This window comes from Monodon monoceros, unplaced genomic scaffold (genome assembly GCF_005190385.1).
Source record: "Monodon monoceros isolate NGI ecotype Baffin Bay Population unplaced genomic scaffold, NGI_Narwhal_1 Super_Scaffold_12, whole genome shotgun sequence".
In the NCBI taxonomy this organism is placed as follows: Eukaryota; Metazoa; Chordata; class Mammalia; order Artiodactyla; family Monodontidae; genus Monodon; species Monodon monoceros.
In genome coordinates, this window is record NW_021703768.1 from 117,412,296 (window position 1) to 117,434,887 (window position 22,592).

At 39.9% G+C, this 22,592-nt stretch overlaps 1 protein-coding gene across 12 annotated transcripts in view; it reads left to right on the forward strand.

The window, feature by feature from the left end:
* The first annotated feature begins 212 nt into the window (after nucleotides 1–212).
* LOC114893208 (ankyrin repeat and KH domain-containing protein 1) overlaps nucleotides 213–22,592 on the forward strand; it is a 122,741-nt gene continuing 100,361 nt past the window's right edge. For 7 of the 12 annotated variants that reach the window (XM_029218831.1, XM_029218832.1, XM_029218838.1 and 4 more), the window contains exon 1: nucleotides 213–663. In XM_029218831.1, the coding sequence (XP_029074664.1) occupies nucleotides 370–663 (294 nt within the window). In that variant the 5' untranslated portion in view covers nucleotides 213–369. The remainder of the gene's footprint in view (nucleotides 664–22,592) is intronic. The other 5 variants (XR_003792849.1, XR_003792850.1, XM_029218834.1 and 2 more) reach the window with 1 other exon arrangement.

A 22,592-nucleotide genomic window follows, 5' to 3' on the forward strand; every position in this document is an offset into this window, starting at 1 on the left:
TGGCCAATAGACATAGAAAAAGACCGGAAGTCGGCACGTGGGGAATAGTAGGCGGGTGTTCGCAACCGCCTAGGCCTGCGCGGGTCAACGCAGCTTGGGGGCTGCGAGCCAGGGAGCGGCGCGTGACGAAGAGTCTGAGCGACGGCTCGCCTTTGCCAATGAGCTGCAGCCGCTGGGGAGCTGCAGCCAGTGGCGAGTGTGGGGGCGGGAGGCAGCAGGTTAGGCAGTGAGAAGTTAGTGGCGCTGCTGGGACGGGGGGGGAAGGAGACGCTTCTTCCTCCTGCTGGTCCTCTCGTTTCCCGGGATTGGCGGCGGCGGTGGCCGCGGCCGCGAGTGACTCGGCAGCGTCTCCGGCTTCGCGTGAGAACCATGCTGACCGACGGCGGAGGCGGCGGCACCTCCTTTGAGGAGGATCTGGACTCAGTGGCTCCGCGATCCGCCCCAGCCGGGGCCTCGGAGCCGCCTCCGCCGGGAGGGGTCGGACTGGGAATCCGCACCGTGAGACTCTTTGGGGAGGCCGGGCCGGCTCCGGGAGTCGGTGGCGGCGGCAGCGGTGCGGGCGGAGGGGACGCCGCGGCGCTGGATTTCAAGTTGGCGGCTGCCGTCCTGAGGACCGGGGGTGGAGGTGGTGCCTCTGGTAGCGACGAGGACGAGGTGTCCGAGGTACGGCTCGGGGACCCCCGCCTCCCACACAGCTTGAGGCACGAATTCTCTCTGGGCCGGCGCAGGGCAGGGGCCACCCTCCCGCTGCTCAGGCGGAGTCGTTTTCTGACAGCGATCGGCTCCATGGCGGCAGTGGCAGCGGTGCGGGCCTAGTGCGCCCTCGGCTTACTCTTCAGCCCGCGGCTCGAGCCGGACCACTTCCCGTCACCATCCATAGACCCACAATAGGGAATCCTTTGGTCTCTGAGCTTCGCGCGGGAACCGGGACTCCTCGGGCACCTCCCGCCCACCCCGCTTTGGAGATGGGGGGGCGGGGTCTTGCCAGAGTCCCTGCCCTTGGTACTGAGAGAGCGAGACAGAGGGTCAGGGTGAGAGAGGGAGAGTGAGACAGAGACAGAGAGACAGAGCTGGCTTGCCTAAAGAGCATTGCCGCTGTACTGTGTCTCTCGTCAGAGTTGCAGGGTTGGACATTATTTGCCTTATGCCTTACTTGTGTGTTTAAGGAGGGGTCTTAATTCCCCTCTATAGTTTGAGACAGGTGAGTACTAAGGAGCTCTCTGCTTTTGCGCTGAAAAATCACGTGAGTCTTGCGCCTGGAACTTTGTGTGAAGTTAGACAGGAAAAGAAAGTTCCATTGCATCTTTGAGCTTCGCAACAGCTGGATAGCTGAACTCTGGAGATTTTTAGGCTTGGAGAAGATGAGGCCCTGTATGGACACCTTTTGCACTGAGGGAAATTTGTTATCAGGTCCTTAGTTTCTTTTAACTCTTATACTGGGCCTTTTTAGGTCTAGGCAACCTAGAATGGTAGGCATCAACTTTTGGGCTCTAGAGCAAAAGGAGATGTTTTATATCTGCACTTTTTTCCCTTGACTTTGGCTTGGTTATAGTACTGTCTTGTGATGACTATTGTTCTAAGTGCTCAGAGTATTCTATTTTGGTTCTAAGATGCCTGGTTCACCCCCTATGACATTTTAACCTCCAGTGTTGGTCTTAAAGTACAGGGATTTCTATATATGTACAACTATCCTGGCTTTTGTATTTGAGAGGAATAAGGAGACACTGCATTTGTGGGTTGTAGAATACATTTAGTGCACAGTCTTGCCATTCTTGGTCTGAACAGGAATTCCTTTAGATTTAAAACCTTAGTGTATTCTAACCCCAATATTTTGCTTTGGAAAAAACTGTGTGGGTTGTAAAGGAGATAGTTCCTTGAATATCTGTATCTTTGAATTTCACTATAAGAGAAATAACTTCTAAGCCAAGGTGGGACAGGATTTTATTTGAGTAGGCAGTTAGGGAGAGACTCTCTGGAGCACTTCCACTCCTGGGCTTGTGTAAGGCTTTCATTTAGACTTTGAATGAAAATTGATGAGAGATGAACCTAGAACACATTTACCTTTTACCTAGGAAATAAAGTGGGAATATCTTTAGGCTCTAAAAGATTAGAGTCTATTTTTCTTTGAAACTTCTAAGAGAGACTGAAAAGGTTTGCTTTGGTCTGGATGTGATAGAAGGATGATGTCCTTGATTTTCTGGACCATTTTTGCATAATTGTCATTGATGAGATGAAACATCACACATTTGTTTTTACTTCAGTAGTATTCTTAAATTTCTTCAGAGGTAGAGTGCTAGTGAGCTTCCGAAGTTATGAATCTAACTCTATGGGCTCATGTGTTATATCTGGGTAAATGAGCTTTTGAAATAACCATTTATGTGAGGCTTGTTCGCTCATCCATATGACATGGAGAAGAAATTCCTGGAATATCTAGTGTCTGTTGTATATTATGTGTGGTAGGATATAGTCTATACCTTTGTGAGTGAAATGACCTTTTTTTCCCAAGGAAATTTCTTGGATTTTCTTTTTTCTCTGACAAGATGAGTGTCTTCTCCCATATTATTAACTTTGAATTTCCAGTGTGAAAAGACCATACATAATATTCTTCAAAAAACACTCACCCAACTGGCATTTGATGAATAATAATAGAACCTTTATTTTCATCATACCTAAATGTTTTAGAACCAAATATTTAGAATGTAGACATTCAGAGAGATGGGTTGGTTTGTAGTTTGAGAGTGAAGTTTGTCTTGTTCCCCGAATGGGGCAGGACTAGGTGAGAAATGAGTAAGAAATGTGGAGGCCCAGTGCATTTGCTCTAGAGTTAGTTGAAATTCTGTACATTTGGTATACAGAAATGTGGATACTTTAAGGACCTCTTTTCTATTCATTATCAGAGCCTACAGCTGAGAAAAAACAAGGTACTTTCCCTCGCTGGCTAAGTCAAAACACCTTTTAGTTTGAAGAAGGGGCTTGGATCTTTTTGTAAATTTTTTATATTAGAATTGTGCTAGCTTAGGGAATGTCACCGTTTGGGATATTTGGTTCTTGTTATTTTAAACATTGGGGTGAATACCTGTTTTGTATTTCTTCAGGCATGCTGAGCATGTTCCTTAGCTGTCCAAGGCCTTGAATAGAAGAGTCAGAACTTGCATTGGATTATTTTGAAATGTACCCATTTTTCAGAATAGAAGTCAGGTTGAAAATTATTTAAAAATCTCTTTTTAAATGTTAACTTTAGATTTGTAGTCTTTTTTTTAAGTAAGGTAAAAGGAAAATAAAATTCCTAAAGAAAGGATTTTGGTGAGGTTTATGATCTTTAATCTTTTGTCTTAAGAATGTATGCATATACTGTATGTATATGTGTGTGACATCTTCCTTTTAAAATTATAAAAGTAATATAGTCCTATGGTAAAAAAGTTCAACAGTGTAGATAGTAGATATAAGATGAAAAGTAAAAGTTCTTCTCACCCCTACTGACCCTTCAAATCCCACTCTTCAGAGATAACCAGTATTGAAATTTTTCTTTTGGAAAAATTTCCAGGCCTATATAGGCCTATATGTATATGTATACATGTTCATAAACACACTTAAAAGATAGATATCCTATCTTGAGACAGGTGCTATATTTACAATTAGTTAAAAGCACATGGAAATTGTGTACAACATTTTATAGCAAATTATAGCAAAAGCTTTGTAGGGGTTTTTTTTTTTCCTGAAGATTATGTTAAAGAGTCAAAGGCACACACCATACAGAGGGTCCATTCTGATTTTCTCTAATAGCAGATGGATCATTTCCTTTAGGGTTACTTATGACCTACTATCTAGATAGAGCAAAGTTTCTCAACAGCAACGTATCGACATTTGGGGCCAGATAATACTTTCTTGTGAGGGGCTCTCCTGTGCTTTAGCAGCATCCCTGGCGTTTACTCACTAGGTGCCAGTAAAACCCACCCAGTTGTGACAGCTAAAAATGTCCTTAGACAAAGCCAAATGTCTTGTGGGGCAAAATCACCCCTGGTTGAGAATCACTGGTCTAGAGGCCCACTCATATCTGGGATGGCAATTTTGTCATGAATACTCTGTATTCAAAGTTCAGGTAAACAAGGTGAGTCACTGCTTTTAATAGCATCTCAGGGCTTATGCTCATAACCTGAACAAGAGAGAAATTGAAAGAGGGTACGGACAGGTGTTCTATTTTTTTTTAATTTAATTTATTTTATTTAATTTATTTATTTTTGGCTGCATTGGGTCTTCGTTTCTGCGGGGGCTTTCTCTAGTTATGTTGAGCGGGGGCTACTCTTCGTTGCGGTGTGTGGGCTTCTCATTGCGGTGGCTTCTCTTGTTGCGGAGCACGGGCTCTAGGCGCGCAGACTTCAGTAGTTGCGGCAGGCGGGCTTAGTTGCTCCGTGGCATGTGGGATCTTCCCGGACCAGAGCTCGAACCCGTGTCCCCTGCATTGGCAGGCATATTTTTTTTTTTTTTTTTTTTGCTGTACGCGGGCCTCTCACTGTTGTGGCCTCTCCCGTTGCGGAGCACAGGCTCCGGACACGCAGGTTCAGCGGCCATGGCTCACGGGCCTAGCCGCTCTGCGGCATGTGGGATCTTACCGGACCCGGGCACGAACCCGCGTCCCCTGCATCGACAGACGGACTCTTAACCACTGCGCCACCAGGGAAGCCCTGGCAGGCGTATTCTTAACCACTGCACCACCAGGGAAGCCCCGGACTGGTTTAATGTTGTAAATTTTCCATGGTAAATTTATAATTTTAGGAAACTTAAAATGCTGTATTGTTTTTGAAAAACTCATTTATTGTCCATGAAAATGAATTTCTAAAAATCCTTTATGGGGACTTTGTTCAAGGTAGAAAGGCTTTACTTCATAAATTATCATCAATAGTGATAAAATAGGAAATATACCTTGGCATTCTAGTGAGCAAATTTTGGAGACATAAAAATGTCGATTGAAGGAAAAATTACATGTTATTACTGTAACAATTTTTAAAAATTTATTTATTTAATTTATTTTATTTTTGGCTGTGTTGGGTCTTCACTGCAGCAAGCGGGCTCTCTCTAGTTGTGGTGAACACGAGCCACTCTTTGCTGCGGTACACAGGCCTTTCATTGAGGTGGCCTCTCCCGTTGCAGAGCTTGGGCTCCAGGCACACAGGCTTCAGTAGTTGTGGCACAGGGGCTCAGTAGTTGTGGCTCACGGGCTCTAGAATGCAGGCTCAGTAGTTGTGGCACCTGGGCTTAGTTGCTCCGCAGCATGTGGGATCTTCCCGGACCAGGGCTCGAACCTGTGTCCCCTGCAGTGGCAGGCAGACTCTCAACCACTGTGCCACCAGGGAAGCCCCTGTAACAATTCTTTATATTGCATGAGCATCAACCTTGCACAAGTTTCATTCTATAAAGCCTTAAGACTTTACATAAAATGATTCGTTGGTGAGTATGGTTATATGGATGGTGGGTCGAAACAGAGTTGATTAGGTATGGGTAGAGGAAAACCTTTTTGTGAAACTCGAAGTATGTAGAGGTTTTCTTTTGGTTATTTAGTACATTTTCATAGGTGATTTACATTTGTACAGTTCATAAGACTAATATAAAGGCAAATACAGTAAAAAGTCTTGACCTTACTCCTGCTCCCAAGTATCCTGCCCTTTACACTTTAAATTTTTTATTTATTTATTTATTTTCGGCTGCATTGAGTCTTTGTTGCTGCGCACGGGCTTTCTCTAGTTGCGGCGAGCAGGGTTAACTCTTCGTTGTGGTGCGTTGGCTTCTCTTGTTGCAGAGCACAGGTTCTAGGCACATGAGCTTCAGTAGTTGTGACTCACGGGCTCGGTAGCTGTGGCTCACGGGCTCTAGAGCACAGGCTCAGTAGTTGTGGTCCACGGGGTTAGTTGCTCTGCGGCATGTGGGATCTTCCCGGACCAGGGCTCGAACCCCTGTCCCCCGCATTGGCAGGCGGATTCTTAACCACTGCGCCACCAGGAAAGTCCTCTCACTTGTTTCTACTTTGAGATAATGCCCTTCCTACTCTTATGAAATTAATTTTTAAAATAATCGTGTTTGACAAAATATCAAATTGGAAAGTTCATGTTAGGACTCTGGGTAAAGCCTTAACAGTATGGGAACCATTGATCTGAATGACTTGCTCAGGATCACACAGCTAATTTATAGTAGAAAATAGGTTATGTGACTCCCATTATAGTTATCTTAACTGCTACATTGTCCTGCTGACTGTTTCTCTTCTGATGCATGAACTTAATTAGTTGCTTAGGAAATGCCTTCTCAAACTAGCATTTAATCCGTAGTTCACCTTGTTGGAAAACTTTTATATTATGAAATTGGTGACTGCCATGTAGATCAATCAGTATATTAAGAAGGCAGTCAGGGACTTCCTGGTGGCGCAGTGGTTAAGAATCCGCCTGCCACTGCAGGGGATACAGGTTCAATACCTGTTCCGGGAAGATCCCACATGCTGCAGAGCAACTAAGCCCGTGCGCCACAACTATGAGCCTGCCCTCTGGAGCCCGCGAGCTACAACTACGGAGCCCGAGTGCAACAACTACTGAAGCCCACGCACCTAGAGCCCGTGCTCTGCAACAAGAGAAGCCACCCAATGAGAAGCCCACGAACCGCAAGGAAGAGTAGCCCCCGCTCGTGGCAACTAGGGAAAAGCCCGCGCGCAGCAACAAAGACCCAAGGCAGCCAAAAATAAAAATAAATAAATAAAATTTTTAAAAATTATTTAAAAAAAAAGGCAGTCAAAGGTGTGCCATTGAGTATTGGAGGAACACTACTTTAAGGTAATTTTGTAATTGCACTTAAACTCGGAAAGTTTAGGTCTTATTATTCTTCATTTTAAGCGAATTAAGAAGTATCAGAAGTACCAGTATAGAAAGGCATTTAACCAACTTTGCCACTATGGGAAACATTGGTTTTAATTTGTAAAAATTAAAATCTGTGTGCTATTCTATTGGTAGTTACTTATAGTGTATGTTTCCCATGAATAAAGATCATTTGCCTTATGATGATTGACTGGTTTACCTTTTTTCTGGTCAACTTTACCTAAACCAGGAGGAAAGTAAAGTTGTATATAAAGCTTTTTTTTATTTGATAAGCTGAAATTTAGCAACAGTTTGTCAAAGAACACATTCTGCTCTTCCTCCGCTATACATCCTTCTGTTCTCACAAAGTTTTTCCCTTAATGGATGCTGTTTTCATTAGTAGAAAGAGTTTTTTTGTTTGTTTGTTTGTTTAAAGTAGATATCCCACTGTATCCTAGTGGTTTGATTCACTGCGTTAGTTTGCAATTTTGAAAAGAAAAAGGCAAGTACACTCCCAGGGATTAGCCCCAAGAACCAAAGAGTTGAACAGGAGAACAGTTTATTAAATTGTCAAGTTTTAATGCTTTGTAATGAGGACAGTTAGGTTGAGAACAATTTTTTAAAATTGTGGTAAAACAAGGATAACAAAATTTACCATTTTAACCATTTTTTAAAATTGTGTTAAAATATACATAACATAAAATTTACCTGTTTGTTTTGGCCACGCCGTGTGGCATGTGGGATCTTAGTTCCTTGACAAAGGATTGAACCCTCGCCCCCTGCAGTGGAAGTGTGAAGTCTTAACCACTGGACCGCTGGGGAAGTCCAGAATTTACCATTTTAACCATTTTAAAGTGGTTTTACGTACATTCACATTGTTGTGCAACCATCACCACCAGCCATCTCCAGAACTTTTTCATCTTCCAAAACTGAAACTTTGTACCCATTAGACAGTAATGCCCTGTCCTTCCTTCTCCAGCCCCTTAGCAACCACAATTCTACTTTCTTTCTCTATGATTTTGACTACTCTAGGTATCTCAAATAAGTGAAATCATACAATTTTTCTACTTTTTGTGACTGGCTTATTTTACTTAGCATAATGCCTTCAAGGTTCATCCATGTTTGCAGCATGTCTGACACTTAGCTGAATACTGTTCTATTGTATGTGTATACCATATTTTGTTTATTCATTCATCTGTTGATGGACACTTGGATTGCTCCTCTGCCTTTTGGCTGGTGTGAATATGCTGCCGTGAACATAGGTGTATAAATACCTGTTCAAGTCCCTGCTTTTGCTTCTTTTCTGGTATATACCCAGAAGTGGGATTGCTGGAACATCTGTTAATTCTATTTTTAATTTTTTGAGGAACCACCATACTGTTTTCCATAGCAGCTGTACCATTTTATATTCCCACTGGCAAAGCACAAGGATTCTGATTTCTCCATATTCTAGCCAATACTTGCTTTCTATTTTTGAGAATAGCCATCCTAATGGGTGTGGGTTTGATGTTGAACATCTTTTTCATGTGCTTATTGGCCATTTGTGTATCGTCTTTGGAGAGATGTCTATTCAAATCCTTTGGCTCTTTTTTTTTTTTTTTTTTGGCCACACTGCCCAGCTTGTGGAATCTTAGTTCCGTGATCAGGCAGGGACTGAACCTGGGCCCGTGCAGTGAAAGCGCCAAGTCCTAACCACTGGACCACCAGGGAATTCCCCCTTTGCCCATTTTTAATTGGGTTGTTTTTTCATTGTTTAATTGTAGGAGTTCTTTGGATGTTAATCCCTATCATATGTATAATTTGCACACATTTTCTCACATTCCATTGGTTGCCTTTTTACTCTGTTGTCCTTTTGTGCTTAAAAGGTTTTAGTTTAGATGAAGTTCAGTTTATCTGTTTTTTTCTTTTATTGTCTGTGCTTTTGGTTTCATATCCATAAAGTTGTTGCCAAATCCTATGTCATGAAGATTTTTTCCCAATGTTTTCTTCTAAGAATTTTATCCTTTTAGCTCTTACATTTAGGTCTTTGAGCCATTTTGAGTTAACTTTTGTTTTTGGTGTAAGGTCAGCGTCTAACTTCATTCTTTAGCTTGTGGATATCCAGTTTTTCCAGCACCACTTGTTGAAAAGACTGTAATTTCTCCATTGAGTGGTCTTGGTATCTTGGTTGAATTGAATTGATCTTATATGGGAAGGTTTTTTCTGGGCTCTCTGTTCTATTCCATTGATGTATATGTCTGACTTTATGCTAGTATCTCACTGTTTTTATTACTGTAGCTTTAGTAGTAAGTTTTGAAGTCAGGCAGTATTAATCCTCCAACTGTGTTCTTCTTTTTCAAGATTGTTTGACTAGCTAGGGTTCCTTGAGATTCCACGTGAATTTTAGGATGGGTCTTTGTATTTCTGTAAAAAATGCTGTGGGATTTTGATAGGGATTGCATTGAATATATAGATTGCTTTATGAGAACAAGTTTGAATACAAATCTTACATAATTGTTTCACCACAGTAGATATTAGCAAATCAAAAAGCTTGAGACTGACAAAACATTTGAAAGCTTCTATGACAGGAGGAGACTGAGCACTCACTGATGTCCTCCCTGAAGCCATTGAACCCAGTTCACATGGAATACTGTGCTCTAAGTAGATGTTTCTTTTTTCTTTTTCTTTTTTTAAGTCTTTATTGGATTTGTTACCATATTGCTTCTGTTTTATGTTTTGGTTTTTTGGCCACAAGGCACGTGGGATCTTAGTTCCCTGACCAGGGATCGAACCTGCATCCCCTTCATTGGAAGGTGAAGTCTTAACCACTGAACACCAGGGAAGTCCCTAAGTAGATGCTTCTGTAATATAATCGTTATTTTTTCCCTGTTTGTCCTCATATTGACTAATTTGTGATTGATCATGATGCTTCATATGTTGATAAAATGCTAGGAAGAATACTTTTTATGCTTTTTATCACTAGAGATGGGATGAGTTCCATTTCGGAAAAATTGTCTCAATCTGGTATTAAATCTAGATAAATGAACCTGCAGTATTTTCTTTAATGATGTAGAATTTAAAAGTTTTCACATAGGCATTTTATGAAATCTGAGTCAGAAAATAAAGGTTTGGCCATGTCAGTTGATACCTTGAGTGGTACACTTTGCGGTTCTCTTTTTTTTTTTTTTGCGGGAGTGGTACACTTTGAAAGGACTTCCAGCACTTATCAGCTTCTAATTGATTTTCTCCTCGTGTTTACTTATTCTGCTAAATCTCTACATTTCTATTTTGGCCTTTTAAAAATTGTACAGTTGATAAATTCAGTAACATATGTGACACAGACTGTCATTATCAAAGAGCAAACGCCCAAAGGGGCAGTAGTCCAATTATATTGGATATATTCTCTCTTTTTTTACTACATTTTATTTTGATATAATTTCAAACTTACTGGAAAGTTGCAAGAATAGTACAAAGATCTCCTCCCATATATCCTTTATCTAGACAGACAAATTTTGTTCATTTTGTCCCATTCCTCTCTCTCTCGACAAACAAGTAATTTATTTTCTGAATCATTTGAAAGTAGACTGCGTACATCCTGTCTCTTTTACCCTTAAATTCTTTAGTGTATCTTTCCTAACAAGAAAGGCATTCTCTTACATAACCACAGTGTATTTATCAAAATAGGAAATTTAATAAATTTCCGAAGTATTTTTCAAATTCAAATAACTAAAGTTAAAAAAATTGAAATAGAATTCACATAATATAGAATTCACTCTTTAAATTGTACAATTCAGTGGTTTTTTAATACATTCACAAAGTTGTGCAACTTTCACCGTTATCTATTTTAAAAAATTTTCATCACCCCCAAACAAAACCTTGTACCCATTAGCAGGCATTTCCCATTCTGTCCCTGCAGCCTTTGGTAATCACTTTCTGTCTTACTGGATCTGCCTAGTCTGGGCATTTCATATAAATGGAATCATACAATATGTGATCTTTTGTGCCTCACTTCTTTCACTTAGTATATTGTTTTCAAGATTTCTACATGTTGAATCATGTATCAGTACTAAATTGGAATAATATGTTTTGTGGATATACCACATTTCGTTCATTGGTTGATGACATTTGGATTATTTCCACTTTTTTTTTTTTTTTTTTTTTTTCGGTACGCGGGCCTTTCGCTGTTGGGGCCTCTCCTGTTGCGGAGCACAGGCCCAGCGGCCATGGCCCACTGGCCCAGCCGCTCCGCGGCATGTGGGATCCTCCCGGACCGGGGCATGAACCCGTGTCCCCTGCTTCGGCAGGCGGACTCTCAACCACAGCGCCACCAGGGAAGCCCCTACTTCCACATTTTGACTATTGTAAATAATGATACTATGAACATTTGTGTACAAGTTTTTTATGACGATATCTTTTCAGTTCCCTTGAGTGTATACCTTGGAGTGGAACCTTGATCATATTATAACTCTGTTTTATTTTCTGAGAAACCACCAGGCTGTTTTCTGTAGCAACTGCATGATTTTACATTCCCAGCAGTGTATGAAGGTTCCAATTTTTCCACATCCTTGCTAACATTTTTTTTTTTTTAATATCCATGCTAGTGGGTATGGAGTTTTTGGTTGTTTTTTTTTTTTAAATAAATTTATTTATTTATTTATTTTTGGCTGCCTTGGGTCTTTGTTGCTGTGTGGGATTTCTCTAGTTGCGGCGAGCGGGGGGCTACTCTTCGTTGCAGTGCGCAGGCTTCTCATCGTGGTGGCTTCTCTTGTTGCAGAACATGGGCTCTAGGCATACGGGCTTCAGTAGTTGTGGCACGTGGGCTCAGTGGTTGTGGCTCGTGGGCTCTAGAGCACAGGCTCAGTAGTTGTGGCTCGCGGGCTTAGCTGCTCTGCAGCATGTGCGCTCTTCCCAGACCAGGGCTTGAACCCGTGTCTCCTGCACTGGCAGGTGTATTCTTAACCACTGCACCACCAGCAAAGCCCCTGGAGTTTTACCTCATTGTGACTCTGATTTGCATTTCTCCAATGACTAATGAAGTTGAGCATCTTTTCATGTGCTTGTCCATTTGTATGTCTTTGGAGAAATGTTTATTCAGATCTTTCTCCCATTTCTTGGTTGGGTTGTCTTTTTATTGTTGAATCATGTTTGTTGTTTGTTTTTAGGAAAAAACATGTATTCTGGATACATACCAGTGCCTTATCAGATACATGATTTGGAAATATTTTCTCCCTTTCTGTGGGCCATCTTTTCGCTTTCTTGATTGTGCCATTAAATTTTATTATTTTAAGTTTTTAAATAATTATTTATTTATTTTTGGCTGTGTTGGGTCTTCATTGCTGCACACGGGCTTTCTCTAGTTGCAGTGAGCAGGGGCTACTCTTCGTTGCGGTGTGTGGGCTTCTCATTGCAGTGGCTTTTCTTGTTGCGGAGCATGGGCTCTAGGTGCGCGGGCTTTAGTAGTTGTGGCACACGGGCTCAGTAGTTGTGGCACACGGGCTCAGTAGTTGTGGCTTGCGGGCTCTAGAGCGGAGGCTCAGTAGTTGTGGCGCACAGGCTTAGTTGCTCCGTGGCATGTGGGATCTTCCCGGACCAGGGCTCGAACCCATGTACCCTGCGTTGGCAGGCAGATTCTTAACCACTGCACCACCAGGGAAGTCCTGTGCCATTAAATTTTAAATTTTGGTTGGGCCCAATTTTTATATTTAACTAGTTTTTCTTTTGTTGCTTGTGCATTTGGTGTCATGTCTAAGAGACCATTGCATAATCCAAGGTTATGAAGATTTACACCTGTTTTCTTCTTTTCTTCTGAGAGTTTTATACTTTTAGCTCTTACATTTAGGTCTTTGATCCATATTGAGATTTTATGTAAGATGGGAGGTAGAGATCTAACCTCATTCTTTTGAATGTGGAGAGCCAGTTGTCCCAGTACCATTTGTTGAAAAGATACTTCTTTCTCCATTAAATTGTCTTGACACCCTTTTCAAAAATCAGTTGACTTTAAATGTGATGGTTTATTTCTGGAGTGTTTATTTCTATTTTATTCCACTGTTCTATATGTCTTCTCATGCCAGTTCCATACTGTCTTGATTACTGTAGTTTTTTGTAGTAAGTTTTGAAATTGGGAAGTGTAAGTCTTCCAATTTTGTTTTTTTTTTAAGATTCTTTTGGCTATTCTGGGTTACTGGATATGTTTGTGCCCGTCATCTGGTCTTCGGAAGAGGTATAGTAGAGGGTATTTTATATGCTACAGAATTTGTGGTCACACACAAAAACCACCCCTCCTCCATTAATAATATTCCATTTCTTGAAATTTCTGCCCCTCTTGTATACATTGAAGGTGGATGGTTGGGAACTCTTATGATTTAAACCTGTGTTTGCTAGGCTACCAGAAGAGGAAGTTGTTGTAGTGTTTGTTTGTTTGTTTATGCATCCCCTCCCTGACAAAGCCTGGATATATGTTTGAGAGGAGACAAAACTGAAGAGTGGGAGGAGGTGATTAGTTTGGGTAGTTGTAGTCTAAATACATCTGATGTGGACTATATAGAGCTTGCAAGAAGACTATGGACAGAATTTCTTTTTCCAGGATAATAAACAAATGGATAAGTGGAATAAAATATAAAACATAGCAATTAGAGTTTTTGCATCTGGTATCTTCTAACAATTGCTTAAGAGGTGAGAATTCAATATTTGAGTAACACACAATTAGCTTGATACCCAAGCCAGTGTTATCACCTGTGTGATTAAACTGCAAAAACAAATCTTGGATGTTATTGCTCAAATGGTCCCAATTATTTTAATTTACTAGTTATTTTGACTCTGAATAGTGACAATCTGTACTATATTTTAGTACCTGTTTTGCTTGAGACTTGACTGACAAGTTAACAAAGAAAAGTTTATTTTCTTTTAGTTTGAAGAGACCATTATTTAAGGCTATACTTAAATCAGGTGCATGTATTTGACCTGTTACCACCCCCCACAAAATTTTGAATAGTATGATAACAGTATCAAAAGTACTTACTACTATGTATTATCTCCTTGTTAATCTGTTGAAAGCATGCTCTCATTCTCTACAGAGGAAAATCAGTGTTTAGTTTGGGGTAGAGCCTCTTTTTCATGAACTGATATCTTGCATAATAAAATTGTATCTTTCAGAGATTAGTGTCCTTGGCACTCTGTTTAAGAATTCTGATTGGTAATACGTAGGGTAATTTAACTAGAATCTACTATTTGTTAAGCTTTGTGCTGGGCCTTGGGATTACAAAGATGAAAAAATGTGGTCCCTGCCCTTAAAGACATCAGGCTTTTCAGGAACATGAACATTTCAGAGAATGTGAAAACAAGGTAAATTGTTTATTCAAATTATATTTGCCCTTCTAAACTAGTTTTACATAATAACAAATTATATTTGAGTGTTTGTTCTAGGCATGTGTACCTTAATTGCATCACTTCATTTAATATTTTCCTAGTCTTGTGACAGTCCAAGATCCTAAACTCAATATATGGATCATTGCCCTGTGTTAGTTGGATGATCACCGTAAAGGTTGATGTTTGGATGTCTTACTTCAGGAGTTTGATGGACTTTAAGTGACAGGTTTAAAGGGGCAGTGATTTAAAATGAAAGGATACAAAGTTCATCAGCATAAGATATTTGAGCAAAACCACAACTGCTTCATTATGTTCTATAAACTCTCCAAGCATGTCCTGCTCCAGAGCCTTTGGCATTTGCAGTTGGCTCTCACAGGAGCATTCTTCTCTTAGATATCCGTGTGGCTACCCTCTCTCACTTATTTTAGCAGTCTGCTAAGAGCCCTTCCTACTGCCTACTGTATGTATGTTCCATAAACATCTCAGATTCACAATTCTAAAACTGAACTCATCACTTCCCCCTCTACGCCTATCCCTTCCCCACCCGCACCTTTGCAAATTGCATTGCCCTAAAACTAGTCATTGTAGTCAGAAACCTTGAAGCTTGCATCTGCTATCTCTTACCACATACATCCAAACAGGTACTAAGTCCTGTAGGTTCTTTCTTAGCATCTTGTTTGTCTCTTTCTCTGTATTCTCACTGCTTGTGCTGTAAATCAAGTCATCATCTTTCACCTGAACCTATTGTAGTAATCCCTGGCTCTATCTACCTCTGTGATTATACCTCTAATTCTTCATTTACCCTGCTATCACAGTAAATTCTCTAATGCCAGTTCAATCATGTCACTCCTTTGGCAAAAAGGCTTCCCATTCCTTAGATAAAGAATAAATCAAATTCCTTGGTATTGCATACAAGGTTATTTAGGATTTGGCTTCTGTCTATTTCTATCCTTGCTGTATCCTACTTTATTTGCTTTTTATATTCCAGCCATACCAAATTGCTGTAGTTCTCTGAACATATCAAGCTATTAAACGTCCCAAGTAATTTGCTCTCACTGCTTTGGCTTCTAGAATCATGATAATAACTACTGCATACTGAGTGTTCATTGTCCACTGGACTAAATGCTTACCCTTACGTTCTTAAATAAACTTTACAACTACCATATGAAGGAAGTGATATTATTCCCAATTTACAGATGAGGAAACTGAAGCTTAGAGACATTGTATAATATGCACAAAGTTGTACATCTAGTGATGGAGCCACGATTTGAATCAGGTTTCTTGGAATGTAAAATCCATGCTTATAACTACTACTCTACACTGCAGCTGTCACTAATGGCCCCGTTCTCCATCCTGTTGGATACCTTCTTGTTCCAGATCATCACCTCTGATTTCCTTCATTACTACCCCAACTGGAATCGACCATTTCTTCCTTCCTCTGTGTTCCCACGTTGTCTGTATATAACTCCCTGTTAAATAGCATCTGTAGTACTTTATTGCATTTATTTGATTATCTGTCTTAATGAGCAGGAATCATGTCTTATTTATTTTTGTGTTTCGCATATACAGTAGAATGTCTGGCACTTAGTAGGTGCTTATTAAATGTTGGGTTTAATAAGCCAATGTTGAATATATATATAGTGTTTAATATGCTCAGATTACTTGTTAGCCTAAGACAACATAATGGATTTTATATTTTTGTGGAGTAGAGAGTAAGAGTATAGGAACACAAGGTCCTTAGACAAACTGACCTTAATAATAGCAGTAATGGTAATATTAATAGTAATAATAACTAATATTTGTTGAGTGATTACCATGTATTAAGCACTGTTGGTACAATTTTAGATATAGTATCTTGCTTAATCATCAATAACCCTGTGATGTAGTTACTATTATCCTTATCTTATAGCTGAGGAAAATGAGGCTAACAATGGTAAAAAGAGTTAGCTAAGATGGCACTGTGAACAGTGGGCTAGTGTTCTAAGAGACCTTGCTGTTAGTCATTATGCTCTCCTCCCATTATTGGTATGAGTTGGAGGTGTTTGAGTCTCTTTTTAACTTACTAAAATTAAGTATTTCTTTGGTGTGTTTGATGCTTATTTTTTTATTTAGGGTAATGAGTAGAAGCCAGGACTTCTTTCTAACCTCAGTCTTACCCATTTATTATGATAGGGCAAATACAGAATAACATTTCAACATTAAGATTTTCTTGGACTTAATTGCCAGGTTCTTCATTCCTTGTGACTTTCCTAATGAGCATGCGAGGAGTCTTCCCTTTTTTAAAATGCATTGTGGCACAAATTTTGTTGTATGTATGTTGGTTAGAAATAATGTAGTGGTACTGCCAGAAATTACTAAATAAAAGCATGATTTGTCTGTCTCTCTAAGAACTCTGGCAGAGAGGAGTTTGTGGGCTTGATAATCTATTACATTTAATTTAATTTAAAGGTTTTTCCTGACATTGCTCTTATTGTTAAACTGCAACATCATGTTGCTTGTAGATTCTCTGTTTACTTCATTGGTTAGTACGCATTTGTTTTAGTCATACTCCACTGTTTAGAAGAGTCACTTAATACAGTTTGGTGTGGTGAAGAGGGTGTGAGCTTTGGAATCTGAAACACAGGGCTTCAGATACCTGTGTGGTTATGTGATCTTGGGTAAGTCACTTAACTTTTCTGAGTTTCAGTTAAAATGAAGATGTTAATCTGCTTCACTGAGTAGTAAAGATGATGGAGTGGAATAATATATGGAAAATGCACTTAATGGTAACTATTATTTTAAAAAAAACCTTTCTTTTCTCCCATGTTTAGAAACTTCAAGAAATAATAGATTCTGTATTAAAACTATGGTGTAGAAATGAAGTTTTTGTAGTTGACTAAAGTGGAGTTAATTTTCTCCAGCTTTAACTGAGAATTAGGAAAAGCCTGATGGTTCTCTCTTGTACTGTTTAAACTAATTAACTTCAGAAATCCCAAGGTAACAGTTACGTTTTTTGAGAAGAGGATTGTGGATCTGAAATTGGGCGTACAGTTTTCCTTGTAGAAAGAAACTTGAACACTTTTTACGATGAGGCATATAGCCTTTGCATTCCATTACTTCCTGATGTTGTTGCTGATTATATTGGGCCTTACAGTATCAGCAAAACTCGTTCCTAAATTTATAATTATTTGGTCTCAAATTGCATCTGTATTACTTTTTCCTTTTGAGTGGATCTTGGAGCATGTTTGTGGTGGATGCAACTGTTGAAACTTTGGAGTACCACGTTTTTTGCAAAAAGGAATTACCATGTCTTTCAGTAATTATCTCTTGGAATGCTGACCCATCCTTTTTGCTGCTCCAAGTAGAAATCAATAGTAAGCTACCTGCATTCTAAAATTGGTATGATTCTAATTTAAAGACTTTGGGTGGGAAAAGGTAAGACATGTTTATCTCTCCAAATGTTAACTAAGAGAGAAGAAAAATAATAGCAAGTACATTTAAAAAATATATATTTTTGATGTTTAAATGTTTTATTTGGCTTTTCCTTTTTAATTATCAAATCTGAATTTCTTGAGGAAGCTTTATTTTTGAAGGTTTATAAGAAGAGGTAGTGAAAAATAAAGGGTTTAGCCTTCCTCTTGAACTTTCTCATAGCTCTGGTTGGAATTCATGGGAGTGATGATTATTCTTTTTTTTTTTTTGTGGTACGCGGGCCTCTAACTGTTGTGGCCTCTCCTGTTGCGGAGCACAGGCTCCGGACGCGCAGGCTCAGCGGCCATGGCTCACGGGCCTAGCCGCTCCGCGGCATGTGGGATCCTCCTGGACCGGGGCACGAACCCGTGTCCCCTGCATCGGCAGGCGGACTCTCAACCACTGCGCCACCAGGGAAGCCCAGTGATGATTATTCTTTTTTTTTTGGCTGTGTTGGGTCTTCGTTGCCGTGCGCGGGCTTTCTCTGGAGAGAGGGAGCTACTCTTCGTTGCTGTGCGTGGGCTTCTCATTGCGTTGGCTTCTCGTTGCGGAGCGTGGGCCCTAGGCGCACAGGCTTCAGTAGTTGTGGCACGTGAGCTCAGTAGTTGTGGCTCACAGGCTTTAGAACACAGCCTCAGTAGTTGTGGTGCATGGGCTTAGTTCCTCCGTGGCATGTGGGATCTTCCCGGACCAGGGCTCGAACCCATGTCCCTGCATCGGCAGGCAGATTCTCAACCACTGTGTGCCACCAGGGAAGTCCCGAAATTGTGGGTTTTTCTGTTGTTGTTTGTTTGTTTGCTTCTTGGTGGAAGTGAGTTTTGGCCAAATCATAGCTAGGTTAATAAATGATGTTTTCCTAATTAGATTTTGGCCAGGGTGACTGAGGTGTTTTGTTTTTTTTTAGGTGGTAATAGCTGAGTCTGTGGTTATTCTCCCTAGTAACTATTGCCATCCAGTGGTTCATTTTGAAATGTCATATGGGACAAAATGCTTGTTCCCCTTTTCCTCCCTTCTACCTTTGTTTAAATTCTAGTTGAAGCTAAAAAACACACTCATTTTTTTTTAGAAGGGAGGGAGAAAAAAGACTTTTGAGGGGGAAGACATAAAGAGTTTGACTTTAGCGTTTTAGAAGAGGTAACCTATAAGGGAAAAAACAGGTAGTTTTTTGTGGGCCACATTTCCTCTCATTCTTTTTCCTCCGCGTTTTATTTTTGTACCTAATCAGAAGTAGGAAAAAAATCTGCCATGTTTAAGACTTGAAATAAACTTTTTTGCCATTGGTTAAAAACAGTACCACAATAGGTTGATGTTTTATGTTTGCTGCTGAATGTAGCTGCTGGATAGAGATGGCTGTGTAACTACCGTTAAGCAATAAGGAAATTTCTGTGATCCTTTAGCTGTATGTAGGAAACTATGAGGCTTATATATTCATTTGCATGATGAAAACTAATTTCATTAGATATAATATTACTTTGAACTTATCTATTATTTAGACATTTTTTTGGTGTTATATCACTGAGCCTTTATATGAAATGTATGGTATTGGTCTTACTATTTCCATGTAGCTATAAATGGTTTCCATCTTGACTGGCCAGGTACCTTTTGAGGTAATGCTGTTGCAATCGGCATTGCAACAATATGTGTTTCAGCAGGTTTATCAGGTAAGATATTTATGAACTGCCAAAAGCAATCCCCCAAATAGTCCCAAAGTAATAGGCATAACTGGATATTTTATCCTTTTATTGAATCCACATTGAGACAGGCTTTTAAAAGTTTATGGAAAGTAGGACAAAAAAGTATGAGAATTGAGTGCCTTTGGCACATCTGATTGACACAAATGTATTCAAGTCATTTATGTGTATAGTTATGTATAACTCATTCTGGGAACTTAAGATTTTCCCCACAAGTGTTACAGATATTTAAAATTTGATCTTGTGTGTCAGAACTTAAATATAAAATGCCTAAAACTACATTTGAAAATTCAAGTGATTCTCACAAGGAAAAAAAAGTTGTAACTATGTGAGGTGATAGATGTTAACTAAACTTACTGTGGTAATAATTTCATAATATATACTGCTAGCAGTCACTCCCATTCTTCCTTTCCTGACTCTTCAGGAGACCATTAATCTTCTTTCTGTCTCTGGGGATTTGCCTGTGCTGGACATTTCATATAAATTGAATTGTACAATATGTGACTTTTTGTGCATTCTTTCATGCTAAGCATGATATTTTCAACGTTGTCAGTGTTATAGCGTGTGTCAGTACTTGGCTGAATAATATTCCATTGTATGGATATACCACATTTTGTTTATCCATTTACTAATTAACAGACATACGAGTTTTTTTCCACTTTTTGTCTACTATGCATAATGCAGCCATGAACTTCTATGTACAAGTTTTTGTATGAACATGTATGTTTTCAGTCTTACTAGGTATATACATAGAAGTGGAATTACTGGGTCATATGGTAATTCTGTGTTTAATTTTTGAAGAACTGCCAAACAGTGTCCCACAGTGGCTTCATCATTTATACTTCCACTAGCAATGTACAAAGGACCTTACTTTTTTGAGAGTGGACCATTCGTCACTTTCTAAGTGCATCTTCAAGCCCATTTTTTATTTCATTCCCTTACTCTCCACCCACACGTCTGACCACCTATTGAAATTCTATGCATCCTTCAAAGCCTAGCTCAAATGCTACTTCTTGTACAAAGTCTTCTTGGATTACTGGGGCTGGAAGTGATTTCTCTTTAATGCATATAGTTTTACCATTTATTTCTCTTGGAGGCCTTTTGTGATAGTTGTTGGTGTCTTTGACATTTCTTCTACCACATTTTTGTACTCTCTTGGTATTGTACTTTGTATAAAACAGGACTTCAATAAATATTGGAGAATGAATGGGAGACAATTGGAAATCCTTAACTTGGATTTTTTAAAAGTTACATAATACATGTAATCTGTATTCATCTCTGTAATATGTGTAATACTACATCAGAACAGTGCTGCTTATAAAATAGACATATTAACATCTAAATACCATATTTAATAAATTTCAGAATTTGGAATGGTGGTTTTTATCCTTACAACTGGCAGGTATATGTATCTGCAAATATGTAATATTTTCTTGCACTTGCAACAGGCTCTTTGTTGTACAAGCAGTTACCTTTCAAATCATTTGAAAACTGGTAGTATACATTTATCTGCTGGCATTGATCTAGAATGACATCTTTGTCTGTAATTATATATTAAAGAATCTGTATTACAACATAGTACATGGCTCAGTGTTACTGGGTCTGAAGTTAAAGATTTATTTTATAAAAATATAGTACATCACTAGGTAATAAAATATTGTTATATCCACATCATTTTAACTTTACTGTCTTTATTAAGATATCTTTATTTGGTCTCCATTGTGAAAATTGATGACCAACTAGTCAAGTATTCCAAATAATGTAGTCCAAATACTGTGGTCCTTTATTAATTTGTTAGGTAGTATCTATTGCCTAGCGTTTAAGAGTTATATGGCCTGTGTTTTTTGGGGGGGTTTTTTGCGGTACGCGGGCCTCTCACTGTTGTGGCCTCTCCCATTGCGGAGCACAGGCTCCGGACGCGCAGGCTCAGCGGCCATGGCTCCCGGGCCCAGCCGCTCCGTGGCATGTGGGATCTTCCCGGACCGGGGCACGAACCCATGTCCCCTGCATTGGCAGGCAGACTCTCAACCACTGCACCACCAGGGAAGCCCATATGGCCTGTGTTTGAAACCTGGCTTTGCCATTTATTAGCTGGCAGAAATACTTAACCTTTCTGATCCTGTTTTTCTGTCTGTCTACAAGTATATTAACCTCCCTGGTTAGACACTTTTTTTATATATATAAATTTATTTTATTTTTGGCTGCATTGGGTCTTCGTTGCTGCCCGTGGGCTTTTCTCTGGTTGCAGCAAGTAGGGGCTGTGCTTCGTCGTGGTGTGCAGGCTTCTCATTGTGGTGGCTTCTCTTGTGGCACACGGGCTCAGTAGTTGTGGCTCGTGGGCTCTAGAGCGCAGGCTCTGTAGTTGTGGTGCATGGGCTTAGTTGTTCCGCGGCATGTGGGATCTTCCCGGACCAGGGCTCAAACCAGTGTCTCCTGCATTGACAGGTGGATTCTTAACCACTGCAGCACCAGGGAAGCCCCAGACATATTTATATACTACAGACCTGTATAGGTATATAAATATGTACTCATGATTATATATACATGAGTACTCATATGTTCATGTTTGCATACATATACATACATACTTTTAGCAAAATAAATATCATACTGTTTTAAATCTTGTGGTTTTCACTTAATTTTATGACTGTTTTCTTATGCCATTAAATATGCTTCAAACACATTGTTCTTAATGACTGCATAGTGGTCCATTCTGTGAATGTACAAAATGTACTTACCAAATCCCCTATTGTAGTTTTTTTTTCACTTCATTTCTGGAATTTTAATTAATGCTGCAATGAACATTCTTGCACATTTTTGTCTGGCATTCAGATAATTTTTTAAGGATAGATTTTTTTTTAAATGGAATTACTGGGTCAAAGGGCATGTGCTTTTTAAAAATAAATTTATTTATTTATGGCTGCGTTGGGTCTTCGTTGCTGCACGCGGGCTTTCTCTAGTTGCAGTGAGCGGGGGCTACTCTTCATTGCAGTGCATGGGCTTCTCATTGCAGTGGCTTCTCTTGTTGCGGAGCACAGGCTCTAGGCGTGTGGGCTTCAGTAGTTGTGGCACTCAGGTTCAGTAGTTGTGGCTCTCGGAGTCTAGAGCTCAGGCTCAGCAGTTGTGGTGCACAGACTTAGTTGCTCCGCGGCATGTGGGATCTTCCTGGAGCAGGGCTCGAACCCGTGTCCCCTGCATTGGCAGGCGGATTCTTAACTACTGCACCACCAGGGAAGTACGGCATGTGCTTTTTTTTTTTTTTTTTTTTTTTTTT